The following is a 25,383-nucleotide window of genomic DNA, read 5'->3' on the forward strand; positions in this document are numbered from 1 at the left end:
GTGATCCTTTGTTACGTTAAGATGACTCTTGGACTCGGGCGAAGTATTGAAAAACCCTTAACAGCCGAAACTGACCATACATGTGCTAGTAGAAATACTGCTATTCGCGTTACTCTACTGGAACCGGAGATAAGCTCGAGCCAGATGGGTCACTTGCCTCGTATGTAGAAGTATCCTTCTATAAACAAGGCTAATCAAGAAATCCCTTTTTGAATTGTTCATAATCTCCAGCGTAGTGGTTGACCACAGTGGCCAGTGGAGGCGTGGTGGTCTCATGGTTACAAATATTCCTAATCGCTTCATGCTACAGAAACCTCCCTGGCTCGTATGCAGACTTAAACTTTACTTTAACCTTTACAGTGGCCAGTGGTAATTAGGCAAATTAATAACATGGAAACTTAAAATAAATTATGCGGCAGCCGGTCAAGTCGGTGTGTGGATATTCCCCAAAGAAGTCACAACCGTTAGGAGAAAAGTTACTCGTTGTTTGTTTGTTTCCTTGTTTGAGGCCCCAAAATAATATTCCATACAGTTTTCCAGAAAATGTTTTGTTACAACGGTTGGTTATAAGAGATCGACATACATGTGAAATATAATAGTTCACTAATCTTTATATATAAAAATATATATTTATTTACAAGAAACAGTACCTGACAGTGCCAGTGTATCTTAATGTGAAGGTAACCCAAACACTGAACAAAAATAACACCAGTTTTAAAAGGCCAGTTTCATGTACCACTTAACAAACAAAGCTACTGATTATTATGATCTTTCAGAGATAGCTATAGAACGCAAGGGACCTCCCTCAAGGATTCATTGGTCTTTCGGTTTGCCCGATGAAGATCGATAAAGTTATGAGACAAGTTAACCTAACGCAACTTAAGTTTGTACGGGATTGGCACAAAGTACTATATGCAAAAACAAACTGATGGAAATAGCACTAATCGAAATCGATACGACTATAGGAGACAAAAAAGTTATTGTTCCCATTGGCAGATAGCGACGGTCTCTTAGAATGTTTATACATTTTTTAAAGTTCACAAGTTCCGGAGAAAACCACCGGGTCTTATCGTTTGGTCGTATCGTTTGGAATATATTGTTCTGGATAACACTTAATAAACTTGGTGTAAAAAATCTCATTAAAATCAAACAGACAGATGTATTCTTACTGAACTCCAAAATGAATCGCGTTTGTGACTCTATCACATTATCCATGAATATTTCACTATTTTTTGCAAATGTCTTTGCTTGATAGGGCTTACGAGTTAAAGAAAAAACACGCACAATTATTTGTTTTAAATATTAAAATCATTTTTATTCTTAAAGAATAAGGTATTACAATAGCACGGACCCATAATATTGTTGCAATACAACAAAACCTAACAGGCAAAGTTTTCGTTTATTATCAAAGCTATTATAGTTATATCAATCTTTTTCCTAAAAAGTATTTATAAACTAGCTTAATAAATAAAAAGCACATATTACTTCGATATGTACAAACGTTACACGCCGTTTCTCGTTAATATCTCTTTAACTGCTGTGTCACTATCAACAATGGCAACCCTTCGTTCTCCTAACTTTGATCTTTCCATTGCTACCTAAATCAATTGTCACAAATTCGAAATCTGGAGAACACTTTGGATATCCATATTGAGCTACATTACTAAGGCACTGAAGGCTAACGGTGTTGCAGACCACTTCAACATAATTGTAGCAGGAATACCGCCCCTTTACACAGCCGTATGCCGATTTTGGCGGTAAATAAGACGGTGGACTGCAGAAGTCTGTCAAGTTATAAATCGCCTCTCGTTTTCCTCGGACGATTGATATTTCATTTTTCATTGCTTGGGTTGATTCATATAGATCTTCAGTAAATCTCCGCTCCTCTGCTTCTTGTGATTTGTACGGTTTACCCTGTACTTGAGTTTGTAGGCACATACACGCAAAAAGAACGAACAATAACTGAAAAAAAGACAACTTAATATATATAAAGATGAAGAGGCAACAGACCAAAGCCATTTTCCAAGGTACAAAGACATAACAATATTTACTATTAGCCCGCGAAATCACGTGGCATATCGCCTTTACCGAGGAGGGCGTGGGCCGATCTCTAGTTGGCTTAAATTGGAGGCTAACCAGGGAACCGATTGTGGTATGTAGTATGTTATATACTAGATTTTTCCTTGAATACAAATTACAACAATATGTAGACAATGGCAACTCATTTCATCTTACCTCTATACACAATCTAAACTTCATTTTCAGCCTTACTTCTTCGGTGTTACTTATTGCCGGGTTAAGGAAATTTCTGGTTCTTGCTTTTAACTCTTCAAAATCTCTGTGACTTGGTGATGCATTCTCTATCGCACCTGATCTTTTATATCTGCCGTGTTAGAGTTTGCTTGCTATTTTTAAGAGAGGTGTGTAACATTATTTTTAGTCTCGAAGTGAAGCGGTTTACTTTTAGCCCTGGTGGGACAAATTTTACAGCCTCCATGAGCATTTCCCGTTTAATGTCGTTAAAGCTCTTAAACTATTCACAAGGCGTATTATGTTTACACCGAGGGACGAATTGTTTCCACTGCATGCCACAGTTAGGTGATCTGTTTTAAGAGCTACAGAATCATTGGGCTTTGGGCTTTAATTGGCAGAAAAAAAAATTCCTTTTGAATTTTCTTTAAGATGCAGATTTTTCTTAATTCTGTTTAAATTTGTTTGTAAACTGCGTCAGAATAACATTCTCTTCAGGAATATAATTCAAATGTGAACAGGAAAAGCTGAAAAGGCAAGAAACGCCTTCAGCACAACACTCACACAAGTGACTTCAAGAGTTCTTAATCCGGCAATAATCGCGTTCGCTTACAACATTACGTTAAAAGATCAAGTGTTTCTTTTTCGTACAACATAATTTTATCTAGACCGAGTAGACACTAACCTGAAATTAAGATATGAGTCATAGATAAGAATAATTTTGCTCACTGAGAGCTCTCGTAAGACTGTCGCTATCGAGGCTCTTTGTATAATTAAGTAAGAGCCCAAAGGAGAAGTTTAAATGCATGTATAAGCGTAACATGTCTGCGTGTGCCGAAGGGGAGCGTACATTAATTATAAGGATCAGTGCAAAATAACCTGTCCGAGCGAAAAACAAAACAACATGCGCAAACTCATAGGCAGATATCTCGACAAACATGTTAAAACACAAAACATCTTCTGTTACAACTTCAGATTACGCTGCATTGCATTACTCTACAGACCCTTCCAAGAGCAGCTAGAGCCAGACTAATTTTTGTTTTGTTCCCTGTTAAAATGTTAAAAAAAAACTTGAGAAGAAAGTTTTTCTATATTGAAGTCTATAAATAGTTGTTAATGTCCATTTAATGGCCCTTTCGCGTATTAGGGGTTGATCCTGTATTTCGTTAAGATGCATGATTCTGGCCCTCGGGCAAAGAACTGCAAAATCCTTAACATTTGAGCAGCGTTGGCCAGATGGGCCAATTGGCTCGTATACAGACCTGGCCGTCTACAATCAAGGCTACTCGTGAAATCCCTATTTAAATTGCCCATAACATCCGGCTTAACGGTTGACCACAATGGCCAGTGTTAATTAACTTAACAACAAGGAAACTTAAGATTAGCTGCAGCTGTCAACTTGGAAATATTTTATTCAGTCAGTGTGTGGATATTCCCGGAAGAAGTTGCAACTTAGGGAAAAGGTACTCGCTGTTTGTTTGAGGCCCCAAAATGGTACTCTATACGGTTTTCCAGGAAACGTTTTGTTACATCGGTTGGTTATAACAGTTCGACATACATGTCAAACATAATAGTCCATTGACCTTTACAAAATAGAATAATATTCATGTCTTATGTGAGAGAGTCACAAAAGACGTTCGTTTTGGGTAGAAATGCATCTGTCTCTTTAATTTTAATGAAACTTTTACACGGAGTTGAATATTAAATCTTATCCAGAACAATATATTCCAAAAACGATAGGACCCAGTGGTTTTCTCCGAAACTTCTGAAGCTTTTAAAACGTATATACATTCTAAGTGATCACCGTTATCTACCACGAAGAAGCTCATAAATAATAAATGAATAATTCAGTCTTTTCTTTATCTCACATGGTCGTATCGGTTGCGGTTTCTTCTATTTTCAACAATTTGTTTTTGCTAATAGTACCGTGTGCCAATTTTAGTTAAGTATTTTAAATTCTAGAGATCCCCTACAGACTTAAGTTACTTTAGGTTAACTTGTGGTATAACGAACAAACCAATATTAATAGTGGCCCTTGGGTCTCAGTGGCCCTTGTGTTCCATCTCTGAACCTTGTGTATAAGGTGATACATGCATGAAAGCGGCCTTAAAGCCGGTATTATCTTAGCCTTTTGCGTTGTTTGCTCGCTGTTTAGATTGACTTTACATTAAGATACACTGGCACTATCAGGTGCTTTTTTTGGAAATAAATACATTTCTCAAATGTTTTTACTTGGTAGCGTTTGCGAATTCGAAAAAGGCATATACAACTATTTGTTTTAGATGTTAAAATCCTTTTTATTACGAATAAACAATAAGGTGTTAAAATAACATGGTCCCATAATATTCTTACAATATAACAAAACCTAACAGGCAAGGTTTACTTTATTATCAAAGTTATTAGAATTATGTCAATTTTTCGCTAAAAAATATTTATAAACTATTTTAATAAATAAAAAGCACATATTGCTTCGTTATGTACAAACTATACACGCCATTTCTCGTTAATACCATTGAAATTTGATTGTCACTATGCACACTTACAAGCCGTCGTTATTTTAACTTTCCTGTTCTCAATTGTCCTAATAGCAAATGTTGAAGTACATTTGGGAAATCCAAACTGAGCTATATTATAGCACCGAAAGCTCCGTTTTTTGCAGACCGGTTCAGCATAACCTCTGCAGTAATACCATCCCTTTACACAGCCGTTTGACGATGCTGACGCCGGGCCATAAGAGACACCATAATTTGCAGCACTGCAGAAGGATGTGAAATTGTATATCACCTCTCGTTTGCCTCGAACGACCAATGTTTCATTCTGAATTGCTTGGTTTGATTCATGTAGGTCTTCAGTACATCTCTGGTCTTCTGCTTCTTGTGATTTGTACGGTTTACCCTCTACTTGGGTTTGTAGACACATACACGCAAAAAGAACGAACAATAACTGCAAAAAATGAAAAAATGGTCGTGATGGTTAAAATCAGAGTCTAAAATTGTGGGTAATTCAGGGAACCGCGTATAGTAATTAGTATTTGGCATTCTAGATTTTTCCTTAAATACAAATTATAACAGCATGCAGATAATGGCATCTCCTTTCATCTTACCTTTATACACAATCTTGAGTTCATTTTCAGACTTCCTTCTTCGGTGTCACTTCTGGTTCTTTCTAGACTTTTAATTCTTTAAAATCTCCGAGACTTAATGCTGCATTCTCTGTCGCACATGATCTTTTATATCTGCCGTGTTAGAGCTTGCTTGCTATTTTTAAGAGAACTGTGTAACATTATTTTTAGTCGCGGAGTATAGGCGTATACTTTTAGCCCTAGTGGGACAAATTTTACAGGATTCATTAACATTTTCCGTTTATTATCGTTAAAGCTCTTAAACTATACACAAGGTGTATTGTAATTAGTTTACGCTGGGGGACGAATTGTTTCCTCTGCCACAATTAGGCGACTATCTTTGTTAAGTGCCACAGATTCATCGCCCATTCAGCTTTAATTGGGAGAATAAAAGAAATATTTTTCGCGTTTAATTTTCTTTTACATACAGGTTCTTCTTAATTCTCTTTAAGTTTGTTTGTTAACTGCGTCCAATCAAAATTCTCTTCAGGAAGATAATTGTCTAAATGATATTCAAATATGAGCAGGAACAACTGAAAAGACGAGACACGCCTTCAACACAACACTCACACGAATGACTTTAAGAGTTCTTAATCCAGCAATAATCACGTTCGGTTATAACATTATATCAAAAAAGTCAAGTATTTTCTTTTTCGTACAGCTTAATTTTATCTGGATCAAGCAAGCACTAGCCTGAAATTAAATATGAGACATAAATAAGAATTATTTTGCACAAGAAATCCACTAAGACCGTCGCTCTCGTGGCTCTTTGTGTAAGTAAGAGTCAAAAGGAGAAGTTCAAATGCGTGTATAAGCGTAACATCCCTGCGTGTACAGAAGGGAAACGTACATTAATTTAAGGATTAGTGCAAAATAACCTGTCCAAGCGAAAAACAAAACAACATGCGCGAACTCATAGGCACATATCTCGACAAACATGTTAAAACACAAAACATCTTTTGTTACAGCATTACGCTGCATTGCATTACTCTACAGACCCTTCCAAGAGCAGCTAGAGCCAGACTAATTTTTGTTTTGTTCCCTGTTAAAATGTTACAAAAAAACTTGAGAAGAAAGTTTTTCTATATTGAAGTCTATAAATAGTTGTTAATGTCCATTTAATGGCCCTTTCGCGTATTAGGGGTTGATCCTGTATTTCGTTAAGATGCATGATTCTGGCCCTCGGGCAAAGAACTGCAAAATCCTTAACATTTGAGCAGCGTTGGCCAGATGGGCCAATTGGCTCGTATACAGACCTGGCCGTCTACAATCAAGGCTACTCGTGAAATCCCTATTTAAATTGCCCATAACATCCGGCTTAACGGTTGACCACAATGGCCAGTGTTAATTAACTTAACAACAAGGAAACTTAAGATTAGCTGCAGCTGTCAACTTGGAAATATTTTATTCAGTCAGCGTGTGGATATTCCCGGAAGAAGTTGCAACTTAGGGAAAAGGTACTCGCTGTTTGTTTGAGGCCCCAAAATAGTACTCTATACGGTTTTCCAGGAAACGTTTTGTTACATCGGTTGGTTATAACAGTTCGACATACATGTCAAACATAATAGTCCATTGACCTTTGCAAAATAGAATAATTATATTCATGCCTTATGTGAGAGAGTCACAAAAGACGTTCGTTTTGGGTAGAAATGCCTCTGTCTATTTAATTTTAATGAAACTTTTACACCGAGTTGAATATTAAGTGTTATCCAGAACAATATATTCCAAAAACGATAGGACCCAGTGGTTTTCTCCGGAACTTCTGAAGTTTTTAAAATGTATATACATTCTAAGTGATCATCGTTACCTACCACGAAGAAGCTCATAAATAATAAATGAATCATTCAGTCTTTTCTTTATCCCACACGGTCGTCTCGATCGCGGTTTCTTCTATTTTCAACAATTTATTTTTGCTTATAGTACCATGTGCCAATTTTAGCTAAGTATTTTAAATTTTAGAGATCCCCTACAGACTTGAGTTGCTTTCAGTTAACTTGTCGTAAAACGTTACCGATCTTAATCGGGCAAACCAACAAACCAATATTAATAGTGGCTCTTGAGTCTCAGTGGCCCTTGTGTTCTATCTCTGAACCTTGTGTATAAGGTGACATATGCATGAACCGGCTTTTTAAAACCGGTATTATCTTAGCCTGTAGCGTTGTTTGCTCACTGTTTAAATTAGCTTCACATTAAGATACACTGGCACTATCATGTGCTTTTTTTCTAAATAAATTTTTCAAATCTCTTTACTTGATAGGGTTTACGAATTAAAAAAAGGCACGCACTACTATTTGTTTCAAATGTTGAAATCATTTTTATTACGAATAAAGAATAAGGTATTACAATAGCATGGACCCATAATATTCTTACAATAGAACAAAACCTAACAGGGAAAGTTTTCTTTTATTATCAAAGCTATTACAATTATGTCAATTTTTTCCTAAAAATTATTTATAAACTATTTTAATAAATAAAAATGCACATATTTCTTCGTTATTTACAAACTTTACACGCCATTTCTCGTTAATACTACTGAAATTTGATTGTCACGTCACTATGCACACAGGCAAGCCGTCGTTATTTTAACTTTTCTGTTCTCAATTGCCCTAATAGCAAATGTTGCAGTACATTTGGGAAATCCAAACTGAGCTATATTATAGCACCGAAAGCTCCGTTTTTTGCAGACCGGTTCAGCATAACCTCTACAATAATACCATCCCTTTACACAGCCGTTTGACGATGTTGACACCGGGCCATAAGAGACACCATAATTTGCAGCACTGCAGAAGGATGTGAAATTATATATCACCTCTCGTTTGCCTCGAACGACCAATGTTTCATTCTGAATTGCTTGGTTTGATTCATGTAGATCTTCAGTAAATCTCTGATCCTCTGCTTCTTCGGATTTGTACGGTTTACCCTGTACTTGGGTTTGTAGACGCATACACGCAAAAAGAACGAATAATAACTGCAAAAAATGAAACAATGGTTGAAGAGCCAACAGGCCAAAGCCATTTTCCAAGGTATAATAATAGCAACATAATGATATTTAGCTGTTATACTGCGAAATCACGTGGCATATAGCCTTAACAGAGGAGGCCGTGGGCAGATCTCGAGATGGTTAAAATTAGAGTCTAAATCGTGGGTAATCCAGGGAACCGCGTATAGTAATTAGTATTTGGCATTCTAGATTTTTCGTTCAATACAAACTACAACAACGTTAACATGCAGATAATTAGTGGCATCTCCTTTCATCTTACCTTTATACACAACCTTGATTTCATTTTCAGACTTTCTTCTTCGGTGTCACGTCTGGTTCTTTCTAGACTTTTAACTCTCCAAAATCTCTGAGACTTGATGATGCATTCTCTATCACACATGATCTTTTATATCTGCTGTGTTAGAGTTTGCTTGCTATTTTTAAGAGAACTGTGTAACATTATTTTTAGTCGCGGAGTAAAGGTGTATACTTTTAGCCCTGGTGGGACAAATTTTACAGGATTCATTAACATTTTCCGTTTATTATCGTTAAAGATCTTAAACTGTACACAAGGTGTATTATGTAATTAGTTTACACTGAGGGAGGAATTGCTTCCTCTGCCACAGTTAGGCGACTATCTCTATTAAGAGTCACAGATTCATCGCCCATTGAGCTTTAATTGGCAGAATATAAGAAACATTTTTCCCGTTCAATTTTCTTTTAGAGACAGGTTCTTCTTAGTTCTCTTCACATGTAAGTTTGTTTGTTAACTGCGTCCAATCAAAATTCTCTTCAGGAAGATAATTGTCGAAATGATATTCAAATATGAGCAGGAATAGCTGAGACACGCCTTCAACACAACACTCATACGAATGACTTTAAGAGTTCTTAATCCAGCAATAATCGCGTTCGGTTATAACATTATATCAAAAAAGTCAAGTATTTTCTTTTTCGTACAACTTAATTTTATCTGGATCAAGCAAGCACTAGCCTGAAATGAAGATATGAAATACAAATAAGAGTAATTTTGCGCAAGAAATCCATTAAGACTGTCGCTTTCGTGGTTCTTTGTGTAAGTAAGAGTCAAAAGGAGAAGTTCAAATGTGTGTATAAGCTTAACATGCCTGCATGTGCAGCGGGAAAAACGTATAATAATCATAAGGATTAGTGCAAAATAACTTGTCCAAGCTAAAAACAAAACAACATGCGCGAACGAGGAAGCAACCAGGCAAAACATAACTAGATTCCAGGCGTTAACCGCGCTATTTGAGCAAAAAGTTGCACGGTTCAGGTACGGTGTTTACACGAGTCCGTACAAAATATGGAACCGTGCCAGTCAAAAATATTACCTGCTTTTTTCAGGTCCCAGACTTGCACACTTAGCCGTTCAAACATTCGTCCAGTTCCGCCGGTCTCGTGTAAACCCATTGTGGAACAGTGCAAGTTTTTGTCCGTGCAAAACTTTGTCTGGACCCATGTAAACGGGGCCTAAGTGAACATCGTTATCTGCCACGAGGAAGATCATGACTAATAACTGAATAATTCAGTCTTTTCTTTATCTGATATGGTCGTATCGATTGCTTTTTGTGCTACTTCCAACAATTTGTTTTTGCACAGTCAGTTTGTGCCACTTGTAGTTATGAATTTAGGTTAACTTGTCTCATAGTCTTATCGATCTTTATCGCGCAAACCAACAGGCCAATAAATCATCGAGGGGGACTTTTCACAGTGGCACTTGCGTTCTAACTCTGAACTTTGTGTCTGGGTGAAACATGCATGAAACCGGCCTTTTAATTAAAAGCGGTATTTAATACCGCTTTTAATTAAAAGTATTCTTTATCTATGAGCAGTTTTTCAAGGGCACCCAAAGAATCATTAATCAGTGAAAAATATGTTCAGACGGCCTTGGCCACTTGAGAATCTGGGTTGACTTCTGTGAAAACAATTAGATTTAAACTTTCTGCTTTCAGAAAGTTTCGTGTAAATAATTATGTTAAGATATGGTGTGAAAAGGAAAGCCAAATTAAATATACTTGTAGGAAAGCTTCAGTCATGTGATGTGCTATTTTATTTAACTTTTTGGTGGTCAGATGTATTGATCTTTACAAATATGATTTATTTTGAAAAATGAGTCATTGAGGCCTCACACTGTAATACTTTTCTTGCTTGAGTTATGGGGAATATACATTTGTCACACAACGGCCATGTTTAGCCCCAGGACAATAACAGACCTTGGTTTGAGACTGTACAGCTGCACTGGAATTATTGTAACTAGCCACCACTGGTTGAACTGATTATGTTCACTCAAGGGATGGGGATATCAAGCATTTTTTTCTGCGGGGTGGGAAATTTTGATTTCTTTTAGACATCATAACCGATAACTATTTTTGATCTGTTAAGTGATGGATGGAAGAGATTATAAATCCTATTCAATTATAAGTCATAAGACGTTGACGATCTTTTAAGTTATCGGCTATTTCTGTCCTTTCACCTGATAAGGGGGGGGGGGGGGATCAGAAATTCTGCATCCCTTTTAAGAATTATAGGTAGATGACCGTTTTGTTTTGATAAGTTATGCACTGGAGGATCAGAATTTTTGAATCCCTTAAAGTCATGTGGGTTCAGAAATTCTGAATTGTTGTAGAATTATAAATAGAAATCTCTTGCTATCATGTTAACAGATTTGGTGGGGGAGGGGGATCAGAAATTCTCAATACTTTTGGAACCATGAACAGATACCCGTTTTTGTCCTGTGAGGTGATGGCGATCAGAAATTCTGAATGCATTTAGAATTATAAAAATGACTGTTTTGCTCTGATGGGTTCTGGACTGGGGGGATCAGAAGTTTTGAATCTACTTAAAGTCTTGGGGGATCAGAAATTCTGAATCCTTTTAGAATTATAGATAGAGGACCGATTTGTTCTGATTAGTTGTGGGCCGGTGGATCAGAAAATCTGAATCTCTCAAAGAAGGAAAGCGCGATGGGTGCACGATCGTTTTTACATACACCATCTTATTCACGTTAAATTGTACATTTTGGTAAATTTGGAAGTAGTGTCCCTGGCGGACTCAACTCAACACTTCTTTTTCTCCTTCCAATTAGCAAAAACCTTTCGGAAACAATAACTTTTTCAGCATCAAATACCAGTACTCTTCGGAATTTTTCTAAATTGGAATGCCACATTTTAGTTTGGAAGGCGTTATTATTGTTAGTTAACTGTTTGGGTTAACTTGACATTAATATACACTGCCACTATCAGATCTTATTTTTTCTTGAAAATAAATAAATTCAATTTGTAAATGTCTATGCTTGATAGGGGTTACGAATTGAAAAAAAAGCACGCACAACTATTTGTCAGTTTAATTATTAAAATCATTTTTATTCATCAAGAATAAGGTATTACAATAGCACTGACTCATAATATTGTTACAATATAACAATATCCTAGCAGAGAAAGTTTTCTTTTATTATCAAACTATTATGATTATGTCATTTTTTCAAAAATTGATAACCTATTTTAATAAATAAAAAGCACATATTTCTTCCTCATATACATACTTCTGGCCTCATGGTTAGCGCGCTCGTTTCCGGATCGAGCGGTCCGGGTTCGAGCCCTGGCCGGGGACATTGTGTTGTGTTCTTGGGCAAGACACTTTACTCTGACAATGCCTCCCTCCACCCAGGTGTATAAATGGGTACCGGCGAACGTAATGTTGGGGGTAACCCTGCGATGGACTAGCATCCCATCCAAGGGGGAGTAGAAATACTCCTAGTTGCCTCATGCTACAGAAACCGGGATAATTTCTGGCCTGGTGGGCCACTTGGCTCGTATACAGACTTAACCTATTTTTATATACAAACTTTACATTCGTTTTCTTGATAATACCATTGAAATTTGTCTGTCACTGTGCACAGCCGCAAGCCGTCGTCATTTGAACTTTTCTGTTCTCAATTTCCACAGTTTCAACCGTTGCAGTACATTTGGGAATTCCATAGGGACCTAATGTATAGCACCCAAAGCTAAATGTTTCAGTGCAGACCGGTTCAGCATAACCTCTACAGTAATAACGTCCAATTTCACAGCCGTTTGACGATGTTGACGGCGGGCCATAAGAGACACCATAATTTGCAGCATCGCAGAAGTCTTTGAAATTGTAAATCACCTCTCGTTTGCCTCGAACGGCCAATGTTTCATTCTGAATTGCTTGGGTTGATTTATGCAGATCTTCAGTAAATCTCTGCTCCTCTGCTTCTTGAGATTTGTACGGTCTACCCTGTACTTGAGTTTGTAGACGCATACACGCACAAAGGACGAACAATAACTGCAAAAAAAGAACAAACAATGGATGAAGAGTCGACAGACCAAAGCCGTTTTCCAAGGTACAAAATATTGAAAATAATATTTAACAATTTTCCTGCGAAATCACATATAGCCTTAACGGAAGAGGCCGTGGGCCAATCGTGAGTTGCCTAAAATCGGAGGTTAAATCGTTTATAGCAAACTAAGTAATAGAAAGCCGGTATTCATAGAAAGTTGGTAAAAAAACAAAACAAAACAAAACAAAAACAGGAATACCCTTGACTTCAATGGCTCAGTTTCTTTGACTTATAATTGATGACGGCTTGCAGTTACAGTGATAAGTTTCTTACCTTTAAACACAATTTCAACATCATTTTTAGTTATTTTTCAGAATTAGGTGTGTAGATCTTCTTAGACTCGTCAAAATTTGTGATTTTGATATCATATCGTTCAGTAATGAATCTTTTATACCTGTCGGGCCGGGAGATAATTTTATAGCTATTTTTAAAAAGAGTGTTGTGCGTTATTTTTGGGCCCGGAGTCAAAATTGTATTCATGTTAAAGCGTTGCCGGGGGAAAGAAGTGTTCGTTACATTTACGTTTTAACCGCTTGAAGTTCTCAAATAGGCCAGGCCGGACATAAAGTGCTGGGGATGATATGTTCCAATGGTTATGAATTCCTAGATCTGTGGTTACAGTTGCGACAATAGACTTTTATTGTAAATTGGGGAAATAATTAAACTGAATTCATCCTTATTCAGTTGGGTGTTGTGAAAGAATATTCATACGTACGTCATTATTACAAGAAACAACAGTTAATTATAAACGGAAGAGCACTGATAGTTAATTTATTCACGGAAGAGCTTAAGACACACCTTCAGCGTAGTTCTCTTACGCTATCTTCAACCGTTCTTGATCGCTGTTTTAGATAAGGCACAAGTGTATCGTCGTTTAGTTATTTTGGACGTCGTTATTGTTGTGCTTGGGTATTTACCCTTTACACGACTTTCCAAAAGTAACTTGTTTCTAACTCCCCCCTTTTACAACAGTGCACAGTCAGCAACATAGGTGATGAGAAGTACGAAATCATTGATCATTGGCTGTTGTTGTTAGGAACAATTTTAAACAAAGACCGAGTTAAAACGGTCGATTGGACCCCTTAAATTACCCCAACCAGTTCATGAAGTAAGGAGAAAGAGTTAATCTACTCGAGCTGAGCGACACTGTACTAGGTCGGTTATTTTTACATATTGAATTCATGTGCATGATTTCAGTGTTGCATGCTGTACTGATCGAACGGTGTTGAATGATTGTCTGACAAATGTAATGTCGCGGCTTTTTTCTTTCCAGTCGCAAGAAATATTAGAAACTATACCCAAAGAAGGTTAAAATAAGGAATACGAAAACCACTGAGACGAATATATAAGTCACAAATGACCAGTCTGGTAAAGTCAACAATAAGGACTATTATTGATCGAGAAGGCCGGATCACTAAGAGTCCTGGCCTGGTTTAATGTTGCTAAAATTGAAAACTTGAAGCTCAAATGTTCAAATTTGTGACGCAGCTTTTTATTAACTTAAAAGAATATTTACACAGACGACAACGTCGAGTTATGAAGCAGCTGTGAGCACACTTCATATGAAATAACCGGAAATAATTTAGCCTGATTAAACAGCGGGAGCTGCAGAGAATCCTATCTTTTACAGAACCAGCAACGCAGGTAAAAGCTATTTATTCATCTCAACTGTGGCAACATGACTCAGTTCATGTTACCTTTTAAAATAACAAATGATGATAATAAGCAACAAAAAATAAAGCGCGATCACGTTGACTGGATAGCCCCCTTAGTTATAATAGTGAAACATCTAAGTCACGCTTGAACTTCACTCGACTGGAATGTAGCCACGTCTTGTAAACATCCTTTCTTAGAGCCTGTTTACTTGTACGAATGTAATGAAGCTTAAAAGAAACAATCGATTCAGATTGCCCTCACCGGCATTCACGTTGAATATCTAAGTTAAGTCAGACCAATAACTCTTGTTTTATAAATGCTTAAGCAATGTTCAAGATACTGAAATAAATAGTTATTTATTTATTCAGATATTGATGCGTGGTATTTTGATCAAAACAAATTGGAGGAACCCCGATTATCGTTCCTCAAAAGGTCCAACTGGCATGGGGAGGTTCAGTAAAGTCTGTATTATTATTCCCTGTTCTAACCTCCTTGGTCAATTTTAATGTAATCCCCGTATCTGGTACAAAAACCCTGGGAATGATCATATAATAGCATGTCTTGTCGTGCATGACACATGTTTGCCCATTACCTCTGAGAATTGAGAAGAAATTGAGAAGCAAAGGCATATATAAAGAAGCAAATTACGGGAAACGGACGAAATGACCTCGAAAAAAAATATTTTTGTTTTACATGTACCTATAGGCCCCACATATCTTGTCAAACCTCGTCAAAAGATCTTTTTTGATGAAGTCCCTGCACAAAACAAATTCTAATGCCATTGCTATGGTGACACATGTTCAAAATAAACAAAAAAATGGTTGTTTGTCAAATACTGATCCGTTGATGTACAATTTATGGAGCCTCCTTAAATGGACAACAGTATAGAGCGTCATTTTATTATCGCCGGTGCAATATATTTATCCTCGAGGTATAACGAGAGTTAATGAATTTGAAACAATTTTTGAGGCGAAAAAGAAAATTTTCCCGAGTTCAACGGCTAAAAGGCAGCACTGTTTTACGCAAACTCTAATTGTGAAAAATTGAAGATCTGAGTTCTAAGAGAAACGAGACGAGTACCAAGTGATAAAGATTTAAGAGAGTATTACACGAAGGTTAGTCGACAACTGTAGAGAGACAAACAGAGGCTAAAAACTGTGGCACTTTTTTCTCAGGCTTTCACTTTGACAGCTGATGCTGTATTTATCAACACACAGGGTTTCATCCATCCAGACCAATCCCAGGATACAACTTCCAAAGTCAATAGTAATTTTGATCGGTTTTATTATTTACTGTTAGGCAAATAGACCTAACAAGTAAAATTTTAATTAGATTTACCAGTGTTATCTCGTACTTGCGTTCATGAAATTCTCCCTTAATTAACAGATAACCCGTGTTTCACTGTCATTATTTAGTGTAGCATCTGTAACCGAACTTGCAATATGATTGGGACGGAGGTGATCTTTCTTGTTGTTGTCAATGGCCTTCTTAGCTTTATTGGGATTATCGTAAACGTTTTGGTAGTCTTGGTCGTTTTAAAAAATCAGCAAATGCGAAATGAGCTTAACTTACTCATCACTAGCTTATCTGTTGCTGACATCATCGTGTGCCTCGCGGCGCAACCGATGTACATGGTCACCTTGTGTATTGAGGAAAGTGAAGAATTCAAATATGCTTTTGAGGTAGTAGCCTTTATCGGCCTCCACGCGTCCTTCAACAGTCTCACTGGAATAACAATCAACCGCATGGCGGTGCTCCTGCATCCGTTCTCCTACACCATGTCTCATCATCGCAAACGCTTATACGTAGGCATTATTGGCGGGATTTGGGTTTCGTCCGTAATTCTTGCCTACTATTTCACCACCGATTCTGGGCGAGAGATATCAGCCCATGTTCACGCTGTCATGTTTAGCATGTTCATCGTTTCATACGCTTACATATTTTGGGTGGCACGAAAACAGGTACGCAAGATTTCCTCTCAGATGCAGTCCGTTTCTTTCAACCATAAGGCGACAAAGATTCATAGTGAAAACAGTGCTGCCAAGACTTCAGCAATTTTGGTGACTTCCTCATTAGTGTGTTTCTTTCCTGATATTGTGTTTGACTACCTACATATGGTAGACGAGATGAGATTTGAGTGGTTGTTCACCCTTTTGTTCTTGAGCTCTGCGATAAATCCTTGTATTTACGTCTGGAGAAACGAACGATTTCGTCTGGTACTGCTTCGGACGATTCATTGTATTCCGGCGATAAGGGATCGAATTATATCATCGACTCGGGTCATTCCAGCTCAGATGGAAAGCACTAAGCAAAAGGGAGTACCAACGAAAGGAAAGGCTAGTACAGTCCGAGGACTGGACAATTATTGCAGTGTTGAGGAGCTGGAGTAGAATGAACAAGAGCCGTATGAGCTAATCTCAGTCATAGTCCAACCTGAGTTCATTACCTAGAAAAACAAAGTCAAGTTTGATGTTCTGACGTTAGATCTTGGTATTGCAAGCCAGCGAAGCGAAAGCTGGATTACTTTTCAGTAATCAAATTGGATTGCAATTGAAGTTACCATCGAGAATGAGTTCCAAGAAAAAAGGAAAATAGATGGAGCTTATCGAAAGTTCTTTAATTAATGAACGCGCTGATCATAGTCGGTCAGTAGAATGGCCTTTATTATTCTACCTTGAGTATGGCGATCATTTATAAGAAACACAACTCAGACGACAAGGTTGAAAACCACTTGTGAAGATGTCGACAAAAACTACATAGTTTAAAAAGGACTATTTTGTTAGGAGCGACAAAGCTTTCTGAAGATTACTTTGCAGTTCATAAACTTGACCAAGAAGGCACTGTTGCTCTATTTCATCTGATTTCTCAACCTTTGTGTTTTCAAAAAAAAACAAAATAATACAGTACATGTAGTGGAACGTGTAATGTTGCACCTTGCTAGTAATAAATTTTAATTTTGACTGAACATAATGCATATTCCTGGTGGATAAACCAAACAAACATAATTACAAACAAAAACCTGTCCATATTGTCGTCAAGCAAACCGGTTTCAACAGTCAAATATTAAACAAAAGTAAACAAAAAGAGCAAAAACGACAAAGTTTTTCTTCCAGGTGTCACATCTTCAACCAATGTGAAAAGAGTTCCTCGTTTTTATTGCCAAAACGTGACGGCTCACTTTATCCTTTAGAAACTTTGACAGAATCGAACACAGCGTTAACGTCGTGGATCTGAGAGCAAATTTGTAATTAGATTCTGACTCGTAATGTATTATATTGTTGACACTGTTCAATCTTAGGTTTCTAAACGTGAGAAACACCCGTTACATTTTATCCCGTTCATTTGGGAGGAATTGTTCTGGAGACTTTTAATCGGCACACTGTCATACTGTCATGAACCAAATGTAGTGCAGAATAGTTGCGACAACGTACTTACGTATTGAATTTTAAAATTAATCTTTTAATTTAAAAATACTAAGAGAAAGGAGTTTTCGAGGCCACGATAATCTCAGTATAGTAAAACTGTCTCCAAGAGTACATGTACATGTTTAATTATCGTTAGCGTCATAATATTTCGACAGTGAATCGACCAAAATAAGCTATTTGACTTGTAATGTTACAAAGCAAGCTGCACCGGGCCATTTAGAGCGACGTATTGTATATTTACCAGCATCGTGCGCTGAAAGTGACCGACTACTGATTTTAGAGTTGTGCCGCTTATTATAGGATGAGGGGTGTTTTTAACTAAAATTAGCTAATATCTTCGAGAACATAAATATAACAAAATACAAAAGTTATAGAGGCTGTTCGTATTATGAGTAACAATTTTAAGCAGTTTCTATAGCAACGGGGTAGGTTACTATGACGTCATAAAGATTGGTTGATAGTCATGTTTGCTATTCTGTTCCCTTTATCGGTTTCTCAATTTTATAAATTATCTTCTACTCTCTTACGATGACGCCGTGGGATGTTATCGGTTGTTATTTTGTCTTTTCACTTATCCTTTGTAAAAAGTAAAATTGTTAATGAAACTGTTCATGACGAAGTAAAAGTGGAAACTGGCAGGTTGCGCTGGTGTTTTCCGGAAAATAAAACTTTCAGTCGAGGATCGTATTCCATCACAGCACGATTTTAATTTTTTTTTATTTTTCTCGACCTTCAATTGGGTCCTGCATGTACTTTATTATGACACCTGAAAATGGCGTTGATAATTTGATAGAGGTTTTGACGACATTTTCTCAAATACATCCCAAATGCTTGACATTGGATTTCATTTCAACGTTTTGTTTTTTTGTTTTTTTTTTCTCAACCTGGTATTCGATCCTGTCAACCTTCTCATTGTGATTATTTTCCTGTTTTTGCCACAAAATCGGTAGTCCCAGTACGCTCACAAAAGAAGTTCATTATTTTTTTGTTTGTTTTGTCGACAGGATGACCTGATGACAAATGAAAAACGCGTGCACCTGCAAACAGCCTTTAAATTAAATTGATTGTTGACATAATTTTTTCATATAAAGCTTCAATGCTGTTGAAAATTGTTTCGCTGTTTCTGACAAGAAGCATCACTTGTGATTTATCCAAAAATATGATAATAATCTGTATTTGGCGTTTTATTTCATTTTTACTTGCGTTTATTTTTTTCAGTGATTCAGTAAACTCCCACTGTTCTTTAACGCTGCACGAGAAAGAGGTGAACGAACTAATAAACACATCAAACGGGACGCGTTAACTCTCTGAGAATTTACACAGGTATGATAAGTTTACCGCTCTATATGTGCTCAAATCGTGCATCGCGCTTGCTGATAATCAGATCCGTGAATTTGTCTAATAGAATTCTGAATTTTATTTTGAATTCTGGAATTTTGATTAGTAAAGGTAATATAACTTTGTGGTCCGTGGTCGTAAGAGGACTTATCGCAAAATTGGACGAAAGTGTAATAGTTGTGTACAAAGTAATCGCGTTTGCTCTTACTCACTTTCTGGAGCTCTATGGATCCTTCGCCTAATCTCATACCCAGATCTCCCCGACTACAAAACTATTCTCTCCCCAGTTTAATATAAATCCTTACTCATTCCAGGCCACCTCTTGACACCCTTCCCAGCACTGAAATCGCATTGTGAATAAAGACAAAGTACATTTAAGATTAACGAGTAATTTTTATTTCACGCTATCTTCAACATGACGTATATCGTCAAAAATGGAATTCAAACCGTATATCATATGAAGTCTTCTATTGTAATGTCTAACCTACGACAGAGAACAGTTAACATAATGTTAGCATCACGTTTGAATTTACTGAACGTAACCTAATGAACGTTTGTTGGGAGATGACGTGGACGGATTTCTGCCAAATGCACAGGCTGGCATTTGTTATTATTATTATCATTATCATTATCATTATCATTATTGTCATCATTATCATTATCATTATCATTATTATTATTGTTATTGTTATTGTTATTGTTATTTTTTTTATTTTTTTATTTTTTTTAGACGAACGAACTAAGGTTTAAATTGAAATGAACCTGAAGTAGTTTCGCAGACCTCTGTAAGGAAGTGTTGATAAAATGGCACATATATATGGATTGTGAGTTAAGTACTTACAATTATTGCACGTTTTTGCGCAGGTCTTCTCAAAGCCTGGCATTTTATCACAAGAATATTGATTACCAGCACAATAGTTTTTCGTTTATCTGCAACCTGAAAGGAAATGCGAAGAGTGGTCACTTGCGCCACTTTTTACGAGTAAGGAGGCGCGGTTAACAAGTTGTTATTGCTTTGAATGTCCATCACAACATGGACGAGCCGCTACAGGTTGGTTGGTTTAGGATGAGTCCTTCCCCCAGTTCCACGAAACGCAGAAGATTTGCCTTTTTTTACCCTGACTTGTTATAAACGTTTAATAAAAAAGCTGTTCACTTAAAGGCTTTGTTACATGAGCCCGAAAGACTGCATGCTTTGCCAAATACCTTACTGAAAATTAACTTAACATATTAGGATTTTAATAGTGATGATTGTTAGAAAGTTCACCTCGATGTTCTTATAGGAGTTGTTTTTTCCCTCTTTTGGTGGTTCGTAAAGGTATCTTCAGTCTCTGATCTAGTCAGATCCGATCATGTTTCCCATCCGTTTGAATTATTACTCTGCTTTATTTACATATATTTTGTTTTATTTTAGTGCCTAGTAGAGGATAACGCATTTTCCAAGTTCTCAAAATCGCTTGATAATGTTTCCTAACAAGCGTCTTTGATGTAATTAAAACAATTCGATTATATTGGTCTATTTTGAATCCTTTTCATTACCTTCAAAAATTGTTTGGCAAAATTCATATACTGTTAGGAATTGACTCTCCCACGCTGCCTTTAAGTGATTTTCACTGGCTGATTAAAAGGGCAAACCTGAAAGAGGAGGATTTTCTGTCGCTGGTGTTGGCATGGTATCGGGGCTTGTGGTTTGCGGTGGTGGTGTCGCTGGGGCTGGCGGTTGCGGTGTGTTGTGACCACCTCCACCACCTTCTCCTGGGAAGTAAGGGGAAAGGACACTTAGCACGAGTAGATACTGAGAAGGTTCTAGCTAAGAGAGTTAGAGTAATCGTCAAGTTGTACATGAAATTCGAAAAGAAAATGCAGGCCCATCGTCGGAATATTTTAAATTTTGTTGTAAGATGCATTACTTTCTAAAGCATCTACGGTACCTTTTTTCCAATGATTAAATATCATGTTCATATTTCATGGAATTCATTTTTTAAATAAAACGGCAATCATTAATTTTACTGCGCATTTCAATAACACGCGAACTCTGAGGTCCGAATCCAACCAGCGATGGCGTCCTTGGCCGCCGCCAACCATTATTACGAAGACAACCATCAAGCCTTGAAAGACAGAAACAAACGAAAAGAATCGAAATTTTCCGTGCACAACCCACAGACTTAACGTTTTGAGCCTGCTGAAGTAAACTTCTGTTTCCTGAAAGGTTTGCTAAGATGAATGACGGTAGTGAAACACGTAGCCGTCGATCGGGAAGAGTCTGCGAGAAAATTTATAAAACGCAATAACAAACCTATGATTTCAAGAAGCCATGATTCGTGACTGGTAATCTTTGTGAACACTGTATAGTAATATGTAGTAGTACAACGTGTCATTCCAAAACTAACGGCACCTTGCAGATACCAAGTGTCTCCCATCTCACAAACGAATGGTCCACCACTGTCTCCTTGGCAACCACCAGAGGTTCGTACCCGTCCTTCCCCGGCGCACAAATGAACATTTCTCTCATATAAATTCCTGTATTTTGCCTCACAATCTTCATCAGACCGGACCTGCAGCTTGACTTGTTTCAGTTGATCAGCAAGTGGACCCCAACCAGAAACGCGCCCCCAGCCTACAACGTATAAGTGGAGATTGAGATGAGCCTCAGTCTGCTGCCAGAGATCAAAGAGAACACGAAGTCATATTCTTGCAAAATAAAAAGAAGCCGGAACTTAACAAATAATAATAATAATAACTTTATTTAAGTGTCAGGGTAAGTATTTAGCTTACAGAAGCTAATTGGGGACACTAGTACGCTACAATAGATTAAGATTTAAAATATACAGTTAAGAATACGAAATTAAGAATTAATTGGGTACACTAGACTACTTTACAATATATTAAAATTTACAGTATACAATTAAAACATGCGATAATTTACTGTTATGCGATAAACCTGTTATGTAACAATTAGCGTTTAAATCTGGTGTTTTGCTGGGCATACAAACTGTTGTAACTTTGTCATTCAATTCCACTGGCCTTTCCAGTTGAAGAACAGCTATGTCGTGTCTCAAATGTTTCATGTTAAAACCGCTGTGTTTATGTATTGCTTTGACTTTTACACTTTCTTGCGCGTCCGTTGTTCCTTTTCGCCTGTGAGCACCTGAAGATAGAGAGAATGGTAACAATATCACCCCAACATAACGAGCATGTATGTAAAATGTATGTAATATGTTCGTTAAATCTGGTGGTAAATATTGAATTAACTATAGAAATGGTATCCTCTCTGAGGCCAACAAGTTTTGTTTTGCAGATACAGTAAGGAGCGGAGTGAGTGACCGACTGGTTTAACTTAGAAATAAATGTTTTGGTCTTTTCAGAGACTGAATTTCGCTACTTGTGAATATTGATCCCCGTTCGCGAAAGAAAGTGAATTCAGTTAAATTGTCATCAAATCAAGAAACCTTGATGTCACCAGACGCTGTAAGTACACGACTCCTTAAACATGTAGTGCTCAAACGATAATCGTGTTTTAAATAAAGGATTTTACTTTATTTTACTTTAAGTGTATGTGTTGTTCTGGGTTAAGGCAAAACATGAAGGCATCAGTACGGGTGGACTCAAAGATGATTACAATGCTTATCAGGAATTAATCCAAGAACAGAACTCGTCCTCCCATCTCTCTTCTTATCAAGTCTTACAAATTACATTACATACCAACAACTACTGTGTACGCGTTTGGATCTGGAGTTTTGTGGACGCAATGTGCTGCCGTTACAATCCAATCAGGCCTTTTTAGGGATCCGCCGCAAGAGTGGTAACCGTTTTTACGGAGAGACACCTGCCATGGCCATGAGTGTGGTGCTGCATCATGACGGGACGCAAGGGGCTTCAACTGTAAGTGCCGCAGAGGACTGGTAGGAAATTTTCCCAGCATTCCTTACGTACTCTCACTAGGGTTCTTTGTCTTGCGGCCAGGGATGGCGTCATAATCTGTTTCAGTGACATGTCGATGATATTAAATAAAAAAATAAACCAGAATGGGCCAATGGAATATGAGACTAGCTTTAAAATGAAGTCACGATATTAATAGTGCTTTAAAAGTAAATAGTGCGTTCGAGACATTCCGGATGCTTTCAAATGATGGCGGACTCCACCGACGCCAATAATCTGGAGCAAAACAAGGTCATTATATATCGGATCACGTCTAAACACACGTGAAGAAAGACTTGGGCAGGAGAAAAACGTGAGCGGACAAAACCAGGGAATCCCGATAAATCAAGTAATCCCGCAATGATGAACGAATTACACAACATCAGGACCTTCCTCTGCTTTTCCCCCTAAACCAAGTTCAGATCTACGAACTAAACTTAAAGATACCAAAGTGCCTACGAATGGATGTTGAGCGCGGCGAGCAGACGCCAATGTCTTGTTTACCCAATGAAAGCCATCACAATAAACACTGAGCTTGCATCGAGATGCTTGTCCGGGCGTAAAGGAGCGTTTGATTTTATCAATCTAACACAGATCTTAAGGAATAAAAACCCAGATGATCTGGAATACTTGTCTGAGTATGTCGTTGGCAGCGGGAGCCACGTGCAGTATTATCATGCTCGGCAATTGAAGTTATTGTGTAGAAAATATTGCACAATTACACAGCCGAGGGCAAACAAAAAAAAAAGTGCGAGAAGAAACTTAGTACATGGAGTTAAGATAGATTGTCAGTGCTTTAGTAGACCATGCACGGCTACCAATGGCTTGACCAATCGCTTGGCCAATGGCTCGCACACGCAACGAATAGTAAAATTCCTTAAGTAACGACCTCCGAAAGAAGTGAGCCCAACCCCCATCCCCTGAAAATAGAGGAATTAAGGTTCAAAAGTATAATTATTTTTCCAATCAATAACCTGAATAACGTACGATAAACTGAAGACGACTCAACTAGGGAAGGTATAGCTTATTCCAGGACGCGTCATGAAGCGCCCTGGTAAAACAACCCCGCAAAATTTTCATCAAGTAACAAATAGGTACTAACAGGACCTCGTGTTCAAAAACACGTGTTCACTAAAATTGACAACTTTGCATCATTATTAACAGGAACGCATAAAAAGAACGTTTAATCATATTAAAACTAAACACTCGACCAGAGCAGTTAAATATTCATAACGTAGACTAACGTAGCAATGCATCATGAACAGTAAAAATAGTTTAAGGTATCTTACATCACGGTCTACATATAAAGTGCCCACCCATGTGCAAGCAACATAAATTTCAACTGGACTGAAGAATTTCTAAAGGATTTATAAGAACTCAGTGTTTTGACGAATTACACCCACAGCCTTAGAGGAATACAGCCCTGTTCTCATAAAATTAAAAAAAAAAAAAAAAAAACACCAGGAAGGGATACCTACAGTAGAAGTCATTTGCGTTCCCTCATGGGGTGAGAGAATCTCGCCCACATCAACTTTCCTTTCTCTCGTAAGTTCTCGCGCGTTTAGGGATGCGCCACTCTCGCGTTTTAGGTGCGGGCATCCCAACCAATGCTTACCTATCTCTTTAAAGATTCTACTTTTAGCCCTCCCCCAAATCTACTCACGTGTATTTCACTTGTGGAAAACTATTAATTTGCACAGTGTTTGGGTTGAACATTCTTGCCCATATCAACTTTCTTTTCTCTCGTAAGTTCTCGCGCGCTTAGAGTTGCGCCACACTCGCATTTTAGGTACGGGGATCCCAACCAATACTCACCTAATTTTTAAAAATGCTGCTTTTAGCCCACCCCGAAATCTACACACGTGTATTTCACTTGTGGAAGTCTATCGATTTGGACAGTGCTTGGGTGAGAGATTCTCGCCACTATCAACTCTCTTTTCTCTCGTAAGTTCTCGCAAGTTTAGAGATGCGCCACACTCGCGTTTTAGGTGCAGAGATCCCAATCAATGCTTACCTAACTTTTTAAACATGCTACTTTTAGCCCATCCCCAAATCTACACACGTGTATTTCACTTGTGGAAGTCTTTCGATTTGGACAATGCTTGGGTAAGGGATTCTCGCCCATGTCAACTTTGCTTTCTCTCGTAAGTTCTCGCGCGTTTAGAGATGCGCCACACTCGCGTTTTAGGCGCGGGGATCCCAACTAACGCTTACTTTTAAGGATGCTGCGTTTAGCCCTCCCCAAAATCTACATACGTGTATTTCACTTCTTGAAGTCTATCGATTTGGACAGTGCTTCGGTCAGAGATTCTCGCCC

General features: G+C 37.7%; 2 protein-coding genes across 2 annotated transcripts; one reads left to right on the top strand and one right to left on the bottom strand.

Moving 5' to 3' along the window:
• Positions 1-15,814: 15,814 nt before the first annotated feature.
• On the top strand, positions 15,815-16,877 carry LOC145495510 (beta-1 adrenergic receptor-like). The gene has a single exon (XM_081475155.1). It carries the CDS (start codon positions 15,828-15,830, stop codon positions 16,773-16,775), a length of 948 nt encoding a protein of 315 aa, XP_081331281.1. The 5' UTR covers positions 15,815-15,827; the 3' UTR covers positions 16,776-16,877.
• Positions 16,878-19,627: 2,750 nt separating this feature from the next.
• Positions 19,628-23,070, bottom strand: LOC145484787 (chymotrypsin B-like). The gene is made up of 5 exons (XM_081463456.1): positions 22,851-23,070; positions 22,138-22,296; positions 21,445-21,765; positions 20,784-20,903; positions 19,628-19,632 (listed from the first exon to the last, which is right to left on the bottom strand). Exons 1-5 carry the CDS (start codon positions 23,068-23,070, stop codon positions 19,628-19,630), a joined length of 825 nt encoding a protein of 274 aa, XP_081319582.1.
• Positions 23,071-25,383: the final 2,313 nt, after the last annotated feature.

The sequence above is a fragment of the Orbicella franksi genome, chromosome 1, assembly GCF_964199315.1.
Source record: "Orbicella franksi chromosome 1, jaOrbFran1.1, whole genome shotgun sequence".
NCBI lineage: Eukaryota > Metazoa > Cnidaria > Anthozoa > Scleractinia > Merulinidae > Orbicella > Orbicella franksi.